At 42.5% G+C, this 18,887-nt stretch overlaps 1 protein-coding gene across 1 annotated transcript; it reads left to right on the forward strand.

Annotated features, from left to right (window-relative positions):
- Positions 1–1,198: 1,198 nt before the first annotated feature.
- Positions 1,199–2,300, forward strand: LOC122024282 (probable WRKY transcription factor 75). The gene is made up of 2 exons (XM_042582871.1): positions 1,199–1,783; positions 1,926–2,300. The coding sequence occupies exons 1-2, from the start codon at positions 1,434–1,436 to the stop codon at positions 2,101–2,103; spliced, it is 528 nt and encodes a 175-aa protein (XP_042438805.1). The 5' UTR covers positions 1,199–1,433; the 3' UTR covers positions 2,104–2,300.
- Positions 2,301–18,887: the final 16,587 nt, after the last annotated feature.

The following is an 18,887-nucleotide window of genomic DNA, read 5'->3' on the forward strand; positions in this document are numbered from 1 at the left end:
TGGGATTAGGGTTGTATTTATAGCCCTGATCGAAATGTCTAGAAGGGTTCCAGGTGCCTAGAGATGGATAAAATTTTATCCATGGTGCAATGGATCACGACAGTCGACTTTGCGATAACCTTTTTGGTCCGAGCGCCTGAACTTGCTCCGGGCGCCTGGACGCGCTTAAACCTGATCCGCATTCAAGGGCGCCTTCGAGGGCGTCCTTGCCACCCGAGGTAATTCGGGCGCCTAGACCATAGTCAACATACAGTTGATTTTTCATCCGGGTCTTTCGCTCCAGCTCTGTTTGCTTGGATGATTTCGGCCACTGGAATAAGGTTCACCTAAATCCATTTTTCAGCCTTCTCGAGTATCTTCCGCTCCAATTTCTAGTCCCTCGAAATCGCCACGTGCTTCCTTCTCATCCACTACTGTACTCTTCTTCCGCAGCGCCTCGTCCCTCGGACGTACCGAGCTTGTCGACTCTCTCCCGTGCCGTCATTCTCATTAGTTACGTCTTTTACTCGATCTCATGTGCTTCTAAATTCCTGTACACTTAGACATAAGAACATCAAAATATAACAGGACCTAACTTAACTTAATTGATCATATTAAAATTAATACAAATTAAAATTAATACACGGAACTTACAATATATAACTCAATTGATAAATTAATCTGATTCTATTATCCAATTCCCATAAATTGATCGATTGATGATATTATTAATTTATTGATGACATTATCAACTGTTTGATAAGAAAAGTTGGATTAATTTAATAATAGAAAAAATTAATCAGTACAATTTATTCAATTTTAATGATAAAATTCAATCGATTTGATATTAAAAAAATTGATCTTTGATTTTAAACCGATTGCTCATCTTTTAATCAAGAGTAAAATTATTACCACTTCTATTTGGAGAGTCAAGTGAACAAATTAAAATTTTAAATAAAAATAAATATTTTGAAGATACTTTGCATGCATAACCTCCCAAACGAAAAAAAGCGGTCTACAAAAGTCAAGAAATCTCAGTTATTAGCTCATCTATTACGTCTTCATGGAATTACGTGTCCGGTAAACCAAGAAAATAAAAAATAAAAAAAATAAAAAAAAAAAATCCGAGTCTAGTCGCAGGCCTCGCTGGTCGTGGAATTTTAACGCGCCCGGTCCATGCACGTGCCGCCTTGATCTTAGACAAATCGCCAGTTAACTCCAACTCGCCGCCGCCGCCACGCACGGTCTGATGTTTGCAAACGGAGGCAGACCAATCTCCTGCACCGATCGCCCACCTTCTACGAGCATAATTTTCCGTGCCGTCTACGACTCCATTAAATCTTCGATCCACCTCGCTCCTCCGCCGCCGAGCACAGTTTCTCCGTGCCCCCTTAAAGGCCCAGCCCCAGGCGGATCATTTTTTAGTTAATAATTTCGTACGTCTGGAACAATTAATGGAGAGTTTTCCGATTCTCTTCCCCACGGATCACTTCTCCTCCTCTTCTTCTCTGTCGTCGTCGTCGGCTTCGTTCGTTCGATATCCCAACGTTATCGCCGCACATGGCTTTGGCAGTGGGAGCCTAGCTGACGCTGGCGCCGGTGCGAGCAAGCTCTCAGGCTCGGTCCACGGAGGCGGCGATCAGGCTCCGACGGACGGTTTGACGAAGAAGAAGTCGGCGAAAGAGAAGAAGGCGAGGAAGCCGCGGTTCGCGTTCCAAACTCGCAGCCAAGTCGACGTGCTCGACGACGGGTACCGGTGGAGGAAGTACGGCCAGAAGGCCGTCAAGAACAGCAAGTTCGCCAGGTACACTAGTTTGTTTAATTGTCCTCGATCTCCTTCAAGCAAAAAAGCAAAAAGCAATCGATCGAGTCAGAGTTCGAACCTACTTGGTTTTCGTGACCAAGAATTAATGATCGAGCTTTGTTTGTATATATTTTATTTACAGGAGCTACTACCGGTGCACGCATCAGGGTTGCAATGTGAAGAAGCAAGTGCAGAGATTGTCGAGGGACGAAGGAATGGTGGTGACGACGTACGAGGGAATGCATACCCATCCGATACAGAAGCAGACTGACAACTTCGAAGACATCCTCAACCAAATGCAGATCTACGCCAACTTTTGATCGAGTTTGGGTAAATGATCGATGTTTCAGATGATTCAGTCATGCACAATGTGAACAAATACTAGTTTTTAGAGGGCAGGTTTTATGTAAAACAATGTGAGAATATGATGGTCCGATCCTCATGAACGGACCCAAGAAATATCAAATCATGTATGGAATAAATATGCAAGGCCATGATGTTCATGGTTGTTTTCTTCTATTTGCCTTCTGCATCGATAGGAATCTCTTGCTTGGCAACATGCCACATGTGACTCTAATAATTGTGACAAAAGACGAATAGCATCTTCGTCAATCTGTCCCAAGTCAACACAGAGGAGAGCATATGACTCTAATAAGCACCTTCCATTGCTGTCGCAAAAGTAGTAACAATCATTCGAGATGGTTCAGAATCACTGGCTCCCTATTAGATATAGATAAATAAATAAGGAGGATTTCACCTCGCATTAGTATATCAGTCCTTGGGAGGAGCACTTCGATCCCTTTGGGATAATATCATTGGTTGGTTCATGGTTAGAGCACTTCTATCCAACGTTAATTCTGAGACTCCGGTGGCCCAAACACCTTTCTTAATTGAGTTCTCCTGAGCATCCTATCTATCTCGGCAGCCTACGCCCCTGATATGCCTTGACATTCCGAGCTTCATACATATTTGCCCATCTAGGTATCTCCTAGCATTAATGTGGCATTCAGACACAGCCTTCCTGAGTCATTTCAAGCTAAATAAATAGAGACCTTACAGCATGGTGCCTTCTAGGTACAATCTTTACTTGGCCTTGGCTGCAGTTGCAGGGCGCCATGTAGTCTCCTAAATATTTATAATTCAATTTTCAACTACGATACACTGTATGCTATTTTCCTCCAATAAAATGGCATATCTAAGATGTTGGATTGTTGGATCGTTTGTTATAAGTACTTTCAGATTTATCCTAAGTCGGTGGAAATTTTCAATGGGATGAGTTAGTCATCTCTAGTATTAGTCCATTTGAAGGACTAGATACATGTTGCTTGCTAAAAAAAAAAAAAATCTTTACTTAGGTATGATCTCTCACTTGCCTTCACCATGTAAAACACTACCAAAATCTCTTGGTTTACCGACATAATTTTTCGTCGGAATTCCGTTGGCATATTCGGTTATCGATAGAGTTCCGACGGAAAATCGTTTATCGAGAGAGGATTTGTCGGAAACGATTTTTCCGACGGAATGCAAACTTCTGTCGTTAATATTTCTGACGAAATACATATTCCATCGGTAAATTCTAAAAATATTTACCGACGAAAATGGTGGTTTTCGTTGGTATACATTGTCGAGAATACTGTTCCAGCAACCAACATTTATCGACGAAAACCACTGTTTTCGTCGGTGATTACCGACGGAAACCACTGTTTCCGTCGATAAATATTGACACAGTACCGATATAAAATAGGGAATATCGACAGGAATAATGTTTCTATTGGTAAAAAAAAATAAAAATGATCATTTTGTATTTGGGATCTACCTTGTTTATAATTTACATATCTATATAAAACTATCACAAGCGATGACATTTCATATATATATATATATATATATATATATATATATATATATATATATATATATAAACATCACATTTTACAATCCATACATACAATCAAATTTTACACATCCTAACAATCCATATATACAAACCAACACTAGCCAAACACAAATTGTTTGCAATAACTTAAAGTAAAAAAATAATATAAGTAATAAAGTGGTGCTTTACCTTCATCTCTTCAAAAAAAGAGTTTGTCTACTAGCTCAATGGGAGTGAGTCCTTTGAGCTTATGGCGAGTCTCCTCCCAAGCCGTTAGTAGGGAACCTCCCAATAATATGGGAAGAGTAGATTGGGATGTTGATGAGGAAGGTAGGGAAGTTTGGTCAGAATGTAGGAAAAAAAATAAAGAAAGGACGGTCATGAGTCTCTCTAGGGGACAAAGAAATGTGTCCTAGAAAGGTCATAACAAAACCTAGTTTCGAACTCTTGCTCGGAGTCGGGAGGTCTTCCTAAGGTTGAAGGAGTGGGGAAGTAGCAAGAATGGGATATAAAGAAGATAGAGTTGGTTCAGGGGATGCCATTTGAATATCCATCGAAGAGATATCTTCTGGAGCAGAAGGGGGCTGTCTCTTGGGAGAAGACGTTAATGTCAGTTTGCGCCCCTTACGTTTCTTCTTAGGTGTAACCTCCGATTCGGAGAGAACATCTTCAGGTAAGGGAAGTGGAGCTGTGGGTGCTTCCTCGGGGCAGATGTCGACCCAGATATAGTTGCTTGATTACTAGACGTTTCACTCGGGGAGTAGGCCACGCTCAATTTGAAGCTCTTGTTCTTTGGCCAAGAGTGCCTCATCCTCCAAACTAATCTTTCTATCCACCACGACTTCAAAAATGGTGTCTACTGTATAAAACAAAAAGTATTTTAGTTAGTAAAAGAATGATAATGAAGACATAACAACTTATCGAAAAAATAATGAAATTTCTCTTGAATAGGACTTAGGCCAAACAGATACAAGAAATGTGGTCATAGCCATTTGTGAATGAGAAAATGGTTACCAACCAATCTATTAGCATAATCAAGAAAGGTGGGATCCCGATGAAGTTCCTTTACATCAAGAAGAGGGGGGAAGGAAGATTGCCAAACAGTAGACCAAGGAGCTAGTTCGGAAAATCTTACAAAAAAGAAATGTGACTTCCAACCTTTGTTTGATATAGACGTTTCTATAAAGAAAATCATTTTAGGTTGGGATTGAAAAAAAAATACCCCTGGTTTCGAATTTTTAGGATAGGCAAACATAAAAAGATTCTGAGGTGTAAGTGGGATATTGAAAAGATAAAACAGCATGTGTATTCCTCAAAGGTAGCGAAAGGTGTTGGAGGCAAATTGCTACAACAGAATGTTAAAATACTGACTTACTGTTGAAAAGAAAGAGGGTATAGGAAATCGCAAACCAGCTACTAGTTGTTATTTAAATAAAGTAATGTTGTTCTTAGAGGGAAGATGAGGATGAGCATCTCGATTAGGAACGATAAGACGATAATCCTTAGGAATCTCATATTGAAGGCGAATGGTTGCTCTATTAGCTTTGGTGAAGGATGAATGAGTGCAGGCATACCAAGGGATGAATGATTCTTCCGCCATGATAAAGCACCAAAATAGCTAAAGGAGGAACGACTTACTGGGTTCTTAAGGAGAAGGAGCAATGTAGGAGGGCTTAAGTGTTGGGACCGAAAAGTAGCTAGAGGGGGGGTGAATAGCTCGGCGCGTGCACGGTGCTTGACATTGCTTGTTTCTTCGAAGATATGCAGCGGTAATACAAGAAACAAAAACATACAACGCTAACACTTGGGATTTTACTTGGTATCCACCTCACAAGAGGTGACTAGTCCAAGGATCCACGCGCACACACACACACCTCCACTAATAAACACTCCTTTTCGGTAACTACCGAAGGCGGAGAAGCCCTACAAGTTCACACTACAAGAAGAAAGGGAAAGGATACACAAATACAAGCAAAAGCTTACAATGAGTATAGAAACCCTAACCCTAGCTTTCTTCTTCAGCTGTAGATCCGCCTTTTGACTTGGAAAACCTCCAAGAACCTTCAAGAACTGGCGATCTGATCTTTGTGGAGAAGCTGTGGAAGCGCTGAAGTGATCTGAGATGAATCGGTGAAGTTTTGCTGAAGGAAACGCTCGCCTGCAGCTAAATACAGATCCAACGGTCGGATCCCGATCGATTGGATTACTCCCAATCGATCGGAGAGACTTTGGATCGATCAACCGATCGATCCAGAGTGCCTCTGTGCTCTCTGGAATAGCCTGGATCGATCGGCTGATCGATCCAGGGCTTATCGCGCATAAACAGCAGCTCCCAATCGATCCACTGATCGATTGGGACCTCTGGATCGATCCAAAGGGGTTCTATTCGTGGGGACTCACCCGATCGATCAGATGATCGATTTGGCATGATCCAATCGATCGGTTGATCGATCCAGATATGCTAGATCGATCGGCTGATCGATCCAGATATGCTAGATCGATCGGCTGATCGATCTAGATCTGTTGGATCAATCGGCTGATCAATCCAGATCTACTGGATCAATCGGCTGATCAATCCAGATCTTAGTTTTTGCCCAAAAGCAAGTCCAAAGCCCCCTAAACCAACATCCAGTCAACCATGACTTGTTGGTACATAAAACCTAGCATCCGGTCACCCTTGACCAGCTAGGACTCTCTCACCAAGTGTCTGGTCAATTCCTTTGACCCACTTGGACTTTTCTCCTCTTACCAAGTATCCGGTCAATCCCTTTGACCTACTTGGACTTTCACCAGATGTCTGGTCAACCTTGACCCATCTGGATTTCCCCGTGCCTGGCTTCACTCACCAGGACTTCCCTTCTGCCTAGCTTCACTCACTAGGACTTTCACCTGGCTTCACTCACCCGGATTTCCCTTCTGCCTAGCTTCACTCACTAGGTCTTCTCATCTGCCTGGCTTCACTCACCAGGACTTTCACCTAGCTTCACTCACTAGGGTTTCCTTCTGCCTGGCTTCACTCACCAGGACTTTCACCTAGCTTCACTCACTAAGATTTTCAGTCAAGTATCCAGTCAACCTTGACCTACTTGACTCTCCTTCACAATCTCCCCACATGAACAATTGCACCTGCAATCTCCATGTGTTGTCTACATGTATTGTCAAACCATCAAACATAAATATTAAGTCTCAAGCTTGACCCAATTCAAGCTCAGTCAAACAGGTCAACCTTGACCTAGGGAATATTGCACCAACAATCTCCCCCTTTTTGATGTTTGACAATACCACATGTTAATTAGGAAATTAGGCTAATCCCATAGTCTCAACTCCCTTCATGCCAATATCTGAATGATGGTTCCCCCCATTCTTCTCATTTTCTAGAGGGCAAACTCTCTTTTCTAAAGGGACTGAAAGCCTAACTTAACCATGTATTCTCCCCCTATTGGCACACATTATAAACATGCCCCCATCTTTGGGCACACATCAACCACAACCTCTCCCCCTGAAGAGTTGCTTATCGTTGTTTACAACTTCACTCGTTGTGATCAACACGATAATAAAGATCTCATACCCTTCATTTTTATCAAATGCTCATCCATGAGCAAACTCCACTTAAACAATGAGGATATCCACTCCCCATTAATTTCAATGCCCAACATTGAGCATTTTCTCTAAAAGAAGGTTAACCACCTCCCAAGGTGTATGAAAAATAATTTTCATGTCCTTAAAGAGTAACTCCCCCTAAAGACATGGTCGTACCTTCTGTCATTGCACCAACAATGACTTGGAATCCCTAACCTTTAGGAAACCTTAATTTAGAAGTTTGAGGTTCAAGCATTCAATATTGAAACCAAACCTCAACCTAAACTTCAATTTAGTCTTCCCCAACCAATCAATCCTTATTTTCAACATGAAAACACCCTTTTTATGTATACAAATGTACTTTTAAGAGTTTGGAATGGTTACCTAGACTAACCATGGTTCAAAAATACTGAAATCAGGCTTTACCAGCCAAAATCAGCAACTTTGATCGATTGGAGTTGGATCCCAATCGATCGGACCATGTTGAATCGATCCACTGATCGATTCAGGAGGGCTGGATCGATCAGTGGATCGATCCAGACGGCTTCTGTTCGCGAGAAGCCTATTCTCAATCGATCATCCGATCGATTGAGACCCTTCAATCGATCGGGTGATCGATTGAGGTCTGATAGTTACTGAAAATTCATTTCAGTCAACTTCAGAAATCCCTAGAAAATTCTACAAAATTCTAAAAATTATGAAAATTTGTGTAGACATTATTTAGGGTATATATTTTCAAGGAAAAATAGTTTTCTAAGAAAATACATCATATTTTCAAAGATTGACACAAACTTAAAAACTTACAAAAACTTTAGTGTTTTCTTCAAGTTTGTGTCTTACTATTCAATGATGATTACTATCAAAAGATAGCCTTCACCAAGGTTTTCCAAAATCATTTTTAAAATCATTTTTAAAACCATTTTCAAAACCAATATCCCACCATGTTCCTTGGGCTTAATGCACATGACTTGTACACTAGCTTTCCCAATGATGGGAACACACATAACTATGTGTTTTGATGAACTTAAAACTCAAAAGAATGCATTAAATCAACATCTTGAGTTGTGTTCATCATCCTAACATCTCACTTGTATTTACTGTGCACTAAAACACATACAAGTCACCTTATATGTCTTTGTGAGATGTACATTTTGGTTTTGCCCTAATCTAGGGATCATGCATCTCTATCTAGGTATTTTGAGTGGCAAACATCCACCAAGGATGTTACTTGTTTATATCACCTATTGATAAATGTCATTTGTCCTTAATTTTAAGGAAATAAACATAATGCATGATAATGTTATGGCATACATCAAAAAGAAATAATTTTCAAAAGAAAATTTCCTATAACTACATGATGTATGTATGTCATGACATGGTATTTTTGTATTTTTCATCATAAGGTACGAATGCAAAAATAATCATGATGTCATGGCATATAGTGAGCAAACAATCATGGCAAGGTTTAGCATAGATAAAATACCTAGATTACCTATCTAAGTGTCCTTAAACCTTAGCTAACTTAAAATCTAACCTAGATTGCCCTCTAAACACTCCAAGAAAATGCCAAAATCTAAATTGACATTTTTAATTCTCTTGACAAAATTTATGCCGATTGAAATTAAACATATTCCTCAAGTGTTGGCATATTTCATTTTTCCACAAGAGTAGCACATTTAATTAAGGCTTAGATTTGCCTTAAATTACTAAGAAAATACCAACGTCCCAACTTGGTATTTCTTATGCTTTCCCAAATTGTGCCAATTACAAATAAAATCAATACTTCTCAAATTTGGCACATTTTACTCTTTCAAAGAGTAAATCATAAATCTATTTTATTTTCAAAGGGTTAATAATAACCTTGAAAATTCTCCTTGAGTGTCAACTTCTTCATGAGTAGGTTAACTACCCTTTCACTTAGAGTTGACACTCTCTAACCCATCTATGGGGTAGAGAAGATGCTCCTAGGAACCCAAAACCTATTGGTGCTCCTTGGATGCTCTAGGTACTCACTAGGGATAACTTCCTTAGACACCTTCCTAATGACCTTGTTTGGCTTCTTAGAAGCCTTGGTCACCTTTTCTAGGTCAACTCTAGGAATTTCTTCCCTTGTGACCTTCTTAGTGACTTTCTTAGACTTCTTAGAAGTCTTAATCACATTTGTTACAAAAATACTCTTAGGGATAACCTCCCTAGTATTTTTGGCTTGCCCACTAGGCCTAGGGTTGATTTCATAGCTATATGGAACCCTATGGTAAGAAATTACATCCTTCTTGGTTTTAGGTTTGTATCTCAAACCCTTATGACCATTGGATGACTTTGATACTTCTAGACCTAGGTTTTGACTCTTGGACCCTTGTGTCATATTTGTGATTTTTCTAAGAGTCCTCTCTAATTTGTCAAGTCTTGACCTCAAGACTTGATTTTCCTTTCATAATTCTTCAACCTTAGGTTTTTCACTAAAAACTTGATTTTTCTTCTTAGGCAAATACCTAGAATCCTTAGGGTTCTTGCCTAAATTCCTATCTACCTTTCTAAACCTAGGTTGAGAAGTTTTAACATGATAAGCTACATGATTTTCCTTAACTTTATCATGCCTCCTATTTTCATGGTAAATAGCATTGAAATGATATAAATTTGAACTAGCATGTTTTTTACCATTATTTAAAGGGGTAGGCTCAATAAATATCACCTTTCTTTTTACCTTGGAGGCTCCCCCTTGAGTTGAGCTTCCTCCTTGAGCCTTGACCGCCTTCTTCCCGTTGGGACATTGACTCCGATAGTGTCCCTTTTGATTGCAAGAGAAGCACACAATGTGCTCCTTGCTCTTCTTGGTTCCGGGAGCGGTCTCCTTGGGCTTCTCCTTGCCCTTTTGTGCCACTTGGCCCTTCTTCTTGGCCAATTTAGGGCATTTACTTTTGTAATGCCCTTTTTCCCTACACTCAAAGCAAATGATATGATTTTTGTTATTTTCTATTGAAATTATTATACCTTTGCTTGTAGGGGTGACATTTTCTCCTTTTTGATCCGAAGGTAGATGCTTCCTCTTGATCCGAACGTGATACTCCTCCAATAGGTTTGTCTTGACTTGTGGAGGTGGAAGCTTCTTCCTCCACTTCTTCTCTTGATCCAGATGTAGAAGCTTCTCCTTCTTCTTGATCCGGCGTTGATAATGGGTATTTTTATGTGATATTTTAGCTCTCATACTTAGTATTTTTATCCTCTCATTCATTTAAACTTGTGCTTTATATCATGATTCATGAGTTAGGATATATTTTTGAGCTTATTATAATTTCTCTCTAATTTTGGCATTATTTTATGATTTTTGTAGGGAATTAAAGAGATGCCATAAAAATGAGCTAAGTCAAATTAATTGGACTCAAAGCTAAGATTTAGATTCATTTCATTTCAAAGAGAGAGGCTCATTCCTCAAAGCCCACTTTTAAAGCCCAAACTTGAAGCCCAATTTCATAACCCAATTTCTCCTTTTCTTATTGGATTCGGATCAGATCCCTTTTCCTTTACCCAAAACCAAAATCCGAACCCGTTAAGAACCCTTCTCTTTAACCTTCACGCGGATGAACAGTGAGTGGCGGCTAGGGCTTCTCGCGTTTTCCTCTCCCACACACCAACGCCTCTTCTTCTTCTCTCCGGCCGGCGGCTTCTTCTCTTTCCTTCCTTGCCGTCGGCCGGCTCCCCATATCCATTTCTCCCCTTTCCATTCTTCTTCTTCCGAGCCCGACACCCCTTTCCTTCTCCTCCCGATCGAAGGCGACAAAGAAGACGGCGGCATTTCCGGCGGATCTACAGAGGCGACGACCGCAGGACTTCCCCGGAGAGGTTTCTCCAGCGCAGTTATTCATTCCCCTCGCATCCAGTCAAGTTCCCTGCCGGACACGGTGAAGAAGGCGGCGGCGCTTCGACGGGGCAGCGAGTACTTGGTTCTTCTCCGATTCACTCCATTCCCCTCACCACTAGCTGGAGCTCTGACCTACCCTGCCCGACACGGTGAAGAAGGCAGTAGAGACATCGGAGATTCCAGCAACCCCATTTCCCACTTCGCCGGAGAATTTCCAGCGGAGTTCTTCCAAGGTCCGGCAACACACAACCTTCCCTGCCTGACACGGTGAAGAGGGAAGATCTAGGTTTACGGATTTTGGGCAGATTTTCTTTGCATCCAGCAGCAGCTGTCCAAGGCGAGGTTTCTTCGAGGATTTCGCGCTTCCACCGCCGTTGATTGCAGTTCCGACCAGTAACGTCAGCCGTCCACCGGATTCAGGAGATTTCCGAGTGACAGCGGTCTTCTTCCTCGGTGATTCTGTAGTGACAGACAGAGTACTTTGTGCGTGTTTGACTGTGGAGAAGTGGATTGGTTAATTAGGATTTACTTGCTTTGTTTCGTTAATTCTGTTGAATTTACTTAATTACTGTCTTGTTGCTTCATTTATGCTTGTTTGTGTTCTTTGTTATGTTTTCATGTTAGTTCTGTTGATGTTTATGCTTGTGTCATAGTGTGACAATGCGATGTAAATATGTTCTTCAATGGTTAGATAGAATTGTAGGTTAGTTTTAGTTATGCTTGTTTTACTATCTGTTATGCTTGTTTGTTATGCCTGTAGAAGGTGTAGCTTGTAGCGTAGAGTGACACTGCGCTATAGGTTCATCTTTGCTGGTTAGTTAGGATTTCAATTATTGCATTAGGTTTAGAGAACAAAACCCCCAAACAAACCCCTTGGTTCGATCTTGTCTGAAAACAAACGTCCTATCATTGTTTCCACGTGAGAGACGACCCGGTCCTCTACTATACTACCTTAGTGTAGGTTAAGGGGTTCGGTAGATTAGAAATGAATTAATTTGATTTACGAGTGTGACAGACTCGTTGTCAAATTTTGTTGTTTTATTTTACTTGCTCGAGACGAGCAAGAATAAGTGTGGGGGAGTTGATGATGGGTATTTTTCTGTATTATTTTGGCTCTTATACTTAGCATTTTATACCTTTTCGCATACTTAATATTGTGTTTATATCATGATTTACGAATATAGAATCATTTTGGACTTAATTGTAAATTTCCTGCAACTTATGGAATTTAATTTTATATTTTTATGTGATTTTGTAGGAAATTCAAAGAGTCATGGATTAGGGTTAAATCAGATCAAATTTGGCTTGATTTGGAGGTCAAATGAGGAAGATCAAGCTGAATTAATGTGGACCGTTGATCAAGATCCAGTGAGATCCTACCCCTTCAGTCAGATCAAGTCATCCAGCCATTCATCCAAGCTTAAAGTTATCTGGACCGTCCATAGAATCCAAGGGCTCATGTTATTCCAAGTTGAATCAAGGAGAACCAAATCCAAACACAACCCATTCTTTAAGCCCAATTCTAAAAGCCCAAGTCCACTTCTCTTATTGGATCTGGATCTTCTTATTAACCCAAACCCGAAACCCAAAATCCATTAAGAAACTTACCTCTTTCTTTTCCTTTCACGCACGGAACAGAACCCCCTCTCTTCTCTCGCGTTTTCTTCTCTGCAGGGCTAGGGCACGCGATCTTCCCCGCGTCTCCTTTCTTCTCCTCACCACCGGCCGGCGGCTACTCTTCTCTACCTTTGCCGCCGGCCGGCCGGTCCTCCACATCCATTTCTCTTCTCAGATCTGCTCAACTCGGCGACGGCAGCAAGCTCCGGCGGTTTCTTTGAGCGGACAGCGGCTTTGGGTCTAGGGTTTTCTTGACGGTGAGGCGTTCTTCTCCGGCAAACACCCTTCTTCATACCTTCCTCAGAGGAGGTCTTCTGCGGACGGCGTTCCGAAAGTAGAAGCTTCCAAGGAGGAAGCCGGCTGCCCAATCTTCTTCTCCGGCGAATTTCTTCTTCTTCCATCACTGAGCAGTGTTGTGGCTTCTTGCGGACAGTGTTCCGAAGGCAGGAATTCCAGCAATCTCAGTGCATACTTCCATTCCGGCAGAAGCTCTCCAATTCCGGCAGATCACTCAAGTAAGCTGTTCGTGATCAGGAGCGGTCGTCTGTTGTTGTTCACCAGTGATGGTGTTCCAGATCTGGGCCCTTTGTGTGACGGCGAAGGGTAGTTGGATTGGTGCATGATCATGTGTAACGCCCGAAAATTCTCAAATCATTTTTAGAAATATTCTATGATTTTTATGGAATTTTTAGATATTTTTCCGGAATTTTCCGAGTAGCGGAAGCAGCAAAAATAATTAGAACCGCAAAATAGTTTAGGCGGGAATCGAACCCGAGACCTATGGCTTAGGGATAATGTTGGGAACCAGTTGAACCCAGCAGGGTCGTGCTAAGAGGAAAGGGAACCAATAAAATTTATATTGGAGTTGGGCGAATTAAGTCTTTAATATAAATAGGAAAATTAATAGGGTGAAGAGTTATTGGATTTTTTTTACCGTGACCTATTCCTCACCCTAGCCCTCACGCCGACTCCTCCTTCTCCTCTTTCTCACGCACGGCACACCAAACCCCCAAGGGCCAAGGGAACTTCTTCCGGCGACGTCTCCAACACGAAAAAGGTTCTTCTCCGCGAGAAGAACGCGAAGACGCAAGTGGATCGTCGAGAGGATCGTTTCCATCGGAAAACCAGCGATTTGAATCCTAAGAAATTACGAATAGGAGGTAAGAAACCCCTCACCTGCAGTATAATAGCTACCGTTTGATTTTCTGTGCATTAGTTTAGTTATATGCGTATGATTTCGACACATAGGGTGTATTTAACCCTCCTCGCAGGTTTAGGGATTTAGTGAGTACCTTTAGATGGGCCGGACACGTCTTTTCTCCTTCAGTTGGAGGTTTAGATGTTGTTGGGTGCCTAAAGGTAGTCTCCCTAATAGAGAGGGGAGTTAAAGCACACTAGGTGTTCGATTAAATAACCAGCTTAGAAAAGAATGCAACTTAGACATTCTTATTAGCACAGTTGAATGCATTAGAAGCATCTAAATTAGTAAATCAGTTGATTCTAGCTTATATGGGACTACGGTCCAATGGGTGGGCTCCCACAGTCGCCTCTAGGTTCAGACAACCTAGCTCTAGGTTCAGATAACCTAGAAACAGCAATTTAGAACAGTTTAGCTATACTCTGTATTTTACTTTTCAGTTGGCACTGTACCGGATTAGATATCCATTGGGCTGGGCTCCCATAGTCGGTCCCTAGGTTTAGATAACCTAGTAGCTCTACTAAATTCGGGACTTGCAACCCCGGGTCTAGTTAGAGATGCGCGCATAGCACGTACAGTTGCCGGGCCCCTCAGCAGTATGTTTAGTATTTTCACTTACTATATGTATATGGTTTTCAACCTTTCACAAATGAGTTCGTGAATTCAGTACAGTTCTAGCAATAGCTCAGTATTAGCGTAGCTCAGTTCTTAGTATCAGCTTAGTTTCCATGTGAATATGCTTGATGACTTTATGCTCAGCTTTAGATATGCCATGATTGTATGCTTATATGTCATGCCATGCTTAGTTTATTCAATATATCCAGCATATATTTTAAACAGCATGATTTAAAATCATATTTGCATCGTTGTATGTTTTTGTGAGGTAGATGGTTTCTTACTAAGCTTTTTAGCTTATAGATACTACTTTTCTAATACTGCAGATAAAGGTAAAGGAAAAGTGGACCAGTAGCGGAGGCTGGAGGTCAATGCAGATCAAGATGTGTGTGGAAGGAACTGGAATAAAAGATCCTCAGGGGTTTTAGCAAGCTTAACTAGTAGAAGTCTTAGTATTTCTTCTTTTATGCAATTTTGAACCTTAGAGTGTTTAAATCATGGGATATTTATTTAGTTTGTTGGTAATTATGATAGCATGCTGGTTATTAGTTGTTAGAATGTATTTCCATTGATTTTAGAATTGTTGTGTGAGATATTGGCACGCCAAAGTGCTGAAATCAGAGTTCCCGGGCGAAATCAGAACTCTGATCGGTCTCCAGACCGATCTAGACAGTTACAGTATGCTACTGTATCCTCCTGGATCGGTCAGCCGACCGATCCAGCACGATACAGTAGCGAGTTCCAGGTATTTTAGGTGCCTGGATCGGTCAGCCGACCGATCCAGACATACCTGGATCGGTCTGCCGACCGATCCAGCCACACGTGGATCGGTCTGTCGACTGATCTAGCCACACCTGGATCGGTTTGCCGACCGATCCAGTTGGGAACAGAATGTTCCCCAGCTTCGATCGATCTGCGGATCGATCGGCAGGTCAGTAGGTAGTTGGGGAGTTCAGTTTCTAGTCCCTAGCTCGATTGGGATGTTCAGTTTCCCCTCCTTAGCATATGTATACCAGCAAAGAAGGTCTTTAGACCTTTCTTATCAGTTGTATCCGCCATTAGTAGAGTAAAAATTTTAATTAGCCCAGCTTTCCGCACAGTATAGTTTAGCATTATTGTGACGATCGACCTTACAGCCAGTACCCAGAAGGCGGGTCGTTACAGAGTGGTATCAGAGCAGTGTTCCATACTTCCTACACACACATCAGTATTGTACCTACAGCTTCCAAGTAAGAATACCTCTACTCTCTTTATTGTTCTTGCTTTCTAGTTACAGTTCATGTTTATATGCCTACTGCTTGTTAGTATGTGATAGTTTTTAAACATGATATCAGTAGTTATATAGCTGTGATTACCTTAGTATGTTATGTTCTCTATGTCTTTAGAAATGGCACGAGGACGCCCAGCTAGAAGGACACTAGCTACTGAGCCCCAGCAAGAGGCAGACAGTTCAGTGCCTCCTCCAGACCTTACGGCATTAGTGGCTCAGTTACAGCAACAGCTAGCTGAACAGCAACAGGAAATAGTCACCTTAAAGGCTAATCAGCAGAGTACCCCCACAGTTACCCCGGAACCGAATCTGACGACTCCAGAAGTCTTAGAGGTTCCACCAGCTCAACCCACAGTACCAGCACCAGCACCAGCAGTCCCAGCAGCTGAGCCAAGAAAGGAAGCCTATCTGATCCAGTGGCAGCGAGTCAAGCCAGAGAACTTCTCAGGCACTAGTGAACCATGGGATGCACAAGCCTGGTTCAAAACCCTGGAGAGCACGATGGAGCTTCTGGACTGGCCAGAACCCGAGAAGGTGAAGTTTGTCTCCTTCTGCCTGACAGGAGACGCACGCATGTGGTGGGAAAGAATCAGAACGAAGCGCCCAGTGAACCAGATGTCATGGGCTGACTTCGAGAAGGAATTCTTCGAGGAGTTCTTTCACATACGGGTTACCAACCGCCACTACGACGAGTTCACAGAGTTTCGTCAGGGCAACATTTCAGTGGAGGAAGCCATGAAGAAATTCAACAGGTTGGCTCATCTATGCCCAGAGCTGGTCAGCACAGAGAAGGAACGGATCCGGTTGATGCTCAAGATGCTGAAGCCAGAGATAGCAGTGAAAGTGGCTGGTGGCATACATAGGCCACAAACCACAGAGAAGTTGGTGAGCAGTGCCTTGACCACAGAGCATTACCAGAACAACATAAAGCAGCAGAAGCAAGTCTCCTCAGAGTCCAAAGGCCAAGGAAACTCTCACACCCAGAAACAGCAAGGCCACAGCTCTAACTAGAAGGGGAACTCCAACAGCAAGCGCAAATCAGGGAGTGACTCAAAAGGAGGACCATCCAGCAAGCGACCCAGTTATCCAAAGTGTGCCACTTATGGGAAATTCCACCCAGGGGTTTGTCGCAAGGGCACACGAGGATGCTTTGAATGTGGACAGGAGGGGCACATGGCTAAGCAGTGCCCGAACAAGACCGGTCTTCCTCAGCCACAGCAGATTCAGTATGCAGGCCAGCCAGCTCAGTTATATCAGATGCAGGCCGCTCTAGAAGGTCCACTTATCAGCCATGGCAGATTAGAAGCCCCTCCAGCTATGGCGAATGCGAGGATCTACTCACTCACCAGAGAGGACGTAGCCAATGCCTCGACAGTACAGTCGATTAGCATTTTTCAAGATAGTGCTCGTTTCTGACACTGGGCAACCCATTCATATATAGCTAGGGTGTTCTCCAAAAAATTAGAAATACCCTCAGGTACTCGGTGGTCGGTTTTTGACGGCACTACCTTCAGGAGAGATCATGGCATCCACGCACTGGCTCAGAGTAGTGCCATTATAGCAGACAGAGAGCTCTTTTGTGATCCGATAGTGCTAGAAATGACCGACTATGACCTTATCTTTGGAATGGACTTCTGATCAAATACGGTGCTACCATAGAGTGCCGTAACGAAAGTCATCTTCCAACCCGAGGCGGCAGTATAACGGAGAACCAAAGAGAAAGGCCAAGAAGTTCCTCTCACCATGAAAGCACGAAGCTCTGGATTCGGGATGTACAGATTTCTAGCACACGAGTCAACGCCACCAGACAAGAACCAACAGCAGAGGTTCGAGTCGACGTGACTACCAGCCTTCCCCAAGAGTTACCAGCTTAGCACCAGACAGGGAGATTGACTTTGAGATAGAGCTCATTCCCTACAAATCCTATCTCCAAAGCGCCTTATCGCATGGCTCCAGCAGAATCGAAGGAACTGAGCAACTCAGGAGCCGCTGACTAGGTTTCATACGCCCGAGTCACTCACCATGGGGAGCACCGTATTGTTCGTGAAGAAGAAGGATGGAAGCATGCGTCTATACATACGGATCATTGAACCAAGTCACAATCAAGAACGGTATCCCTTCCCGGAATCGATGACCGCTAAAGGGAGCAGCAGTGTTCTCAAGATAGATCTCGGATCAGTTATCATCGGTGAAGGTCAAAGAAGGGATATACCCAAGACAGATTCGAACCGGATACTGACACTACGAGTTCGTGGTCATGCCCTTTGGTGTGATCAATGCTCCACCACATTCATGGATCTCATGAACGAGTATTCAGGAGTATTTAGATAAGTTTGTTATTGTGTTTATCGATGACATTCTTATCTACTCGGAAGAACTCAAGAAGAACACGCAGAGCACTTGAACCAGATATACGCCAAGTTCACGAAATGTGAATTTTGGCTAGATCATATGTCCTTCCTGGGTCACATCATCTCAAAGGTTGAGATTAGTGTAGATCGCTGCAAGATAGAAGCAGTAAGGAACTGGAAGAGACCTAAGATCGCCAAAGAAATCGGGAGCTTTCGGGATTAGCAGGATATTACAGAAAGTTTGTAGAGGACTTCTCCAGATAGCCTCCCCACCGATGCTCTTACAAGAAAGAACAGGAAATTTCAGTGGACAGAGGACTGTGAGAACAGCTTCAGCGAGCTAAAAAGGAGATTGACCAGTGCTCCCATTTTGGCTCTACCAGACGACACCAGCAGCTTTGACATCTATAGTGATGCCTCTATGTTGGGACTAGGAGCAGTACTGATGCAAAATGGCAAGGTGATCGCCTATGCCTCCAGACAACTCAAGGATTATGAGAAGAATTACCCTACTCATGACCTTGAGCTCGCAGCAGTAGTGTTCGCTCTCAAAATTTGGAGACATTACTTATATGGAGCTCAGTGCAGAGTGTATACAGATCATCAGAGTCTGAAGTACTTCTTCACTCAGAAGGATCTGAATGTGCGACAGCGCAGATAGCTTGAGCTGGTCAAGGACTATGATGTAGACATCCTCTACCATCCAGGGAAAGCCAATAAGGTAGCCGACACACTTAGC

The sequence above is a fragment of the Zingiber officinale genome, chromosome 9B, assembly GCF_018446385.1.
Source record: "Zingiber officinale cultivar Zhangliang chromosome 9B, Zo_v1.1, whole genome shotgun sequence".
In the NCBI taxonomy this organism is placed as follows: Eukaryota; Viridiplantae; Streptophyta; class Magnoliopsida; order Zingiberales; family Zingiberaceae; genus Zingiber; species Zingiber officinale.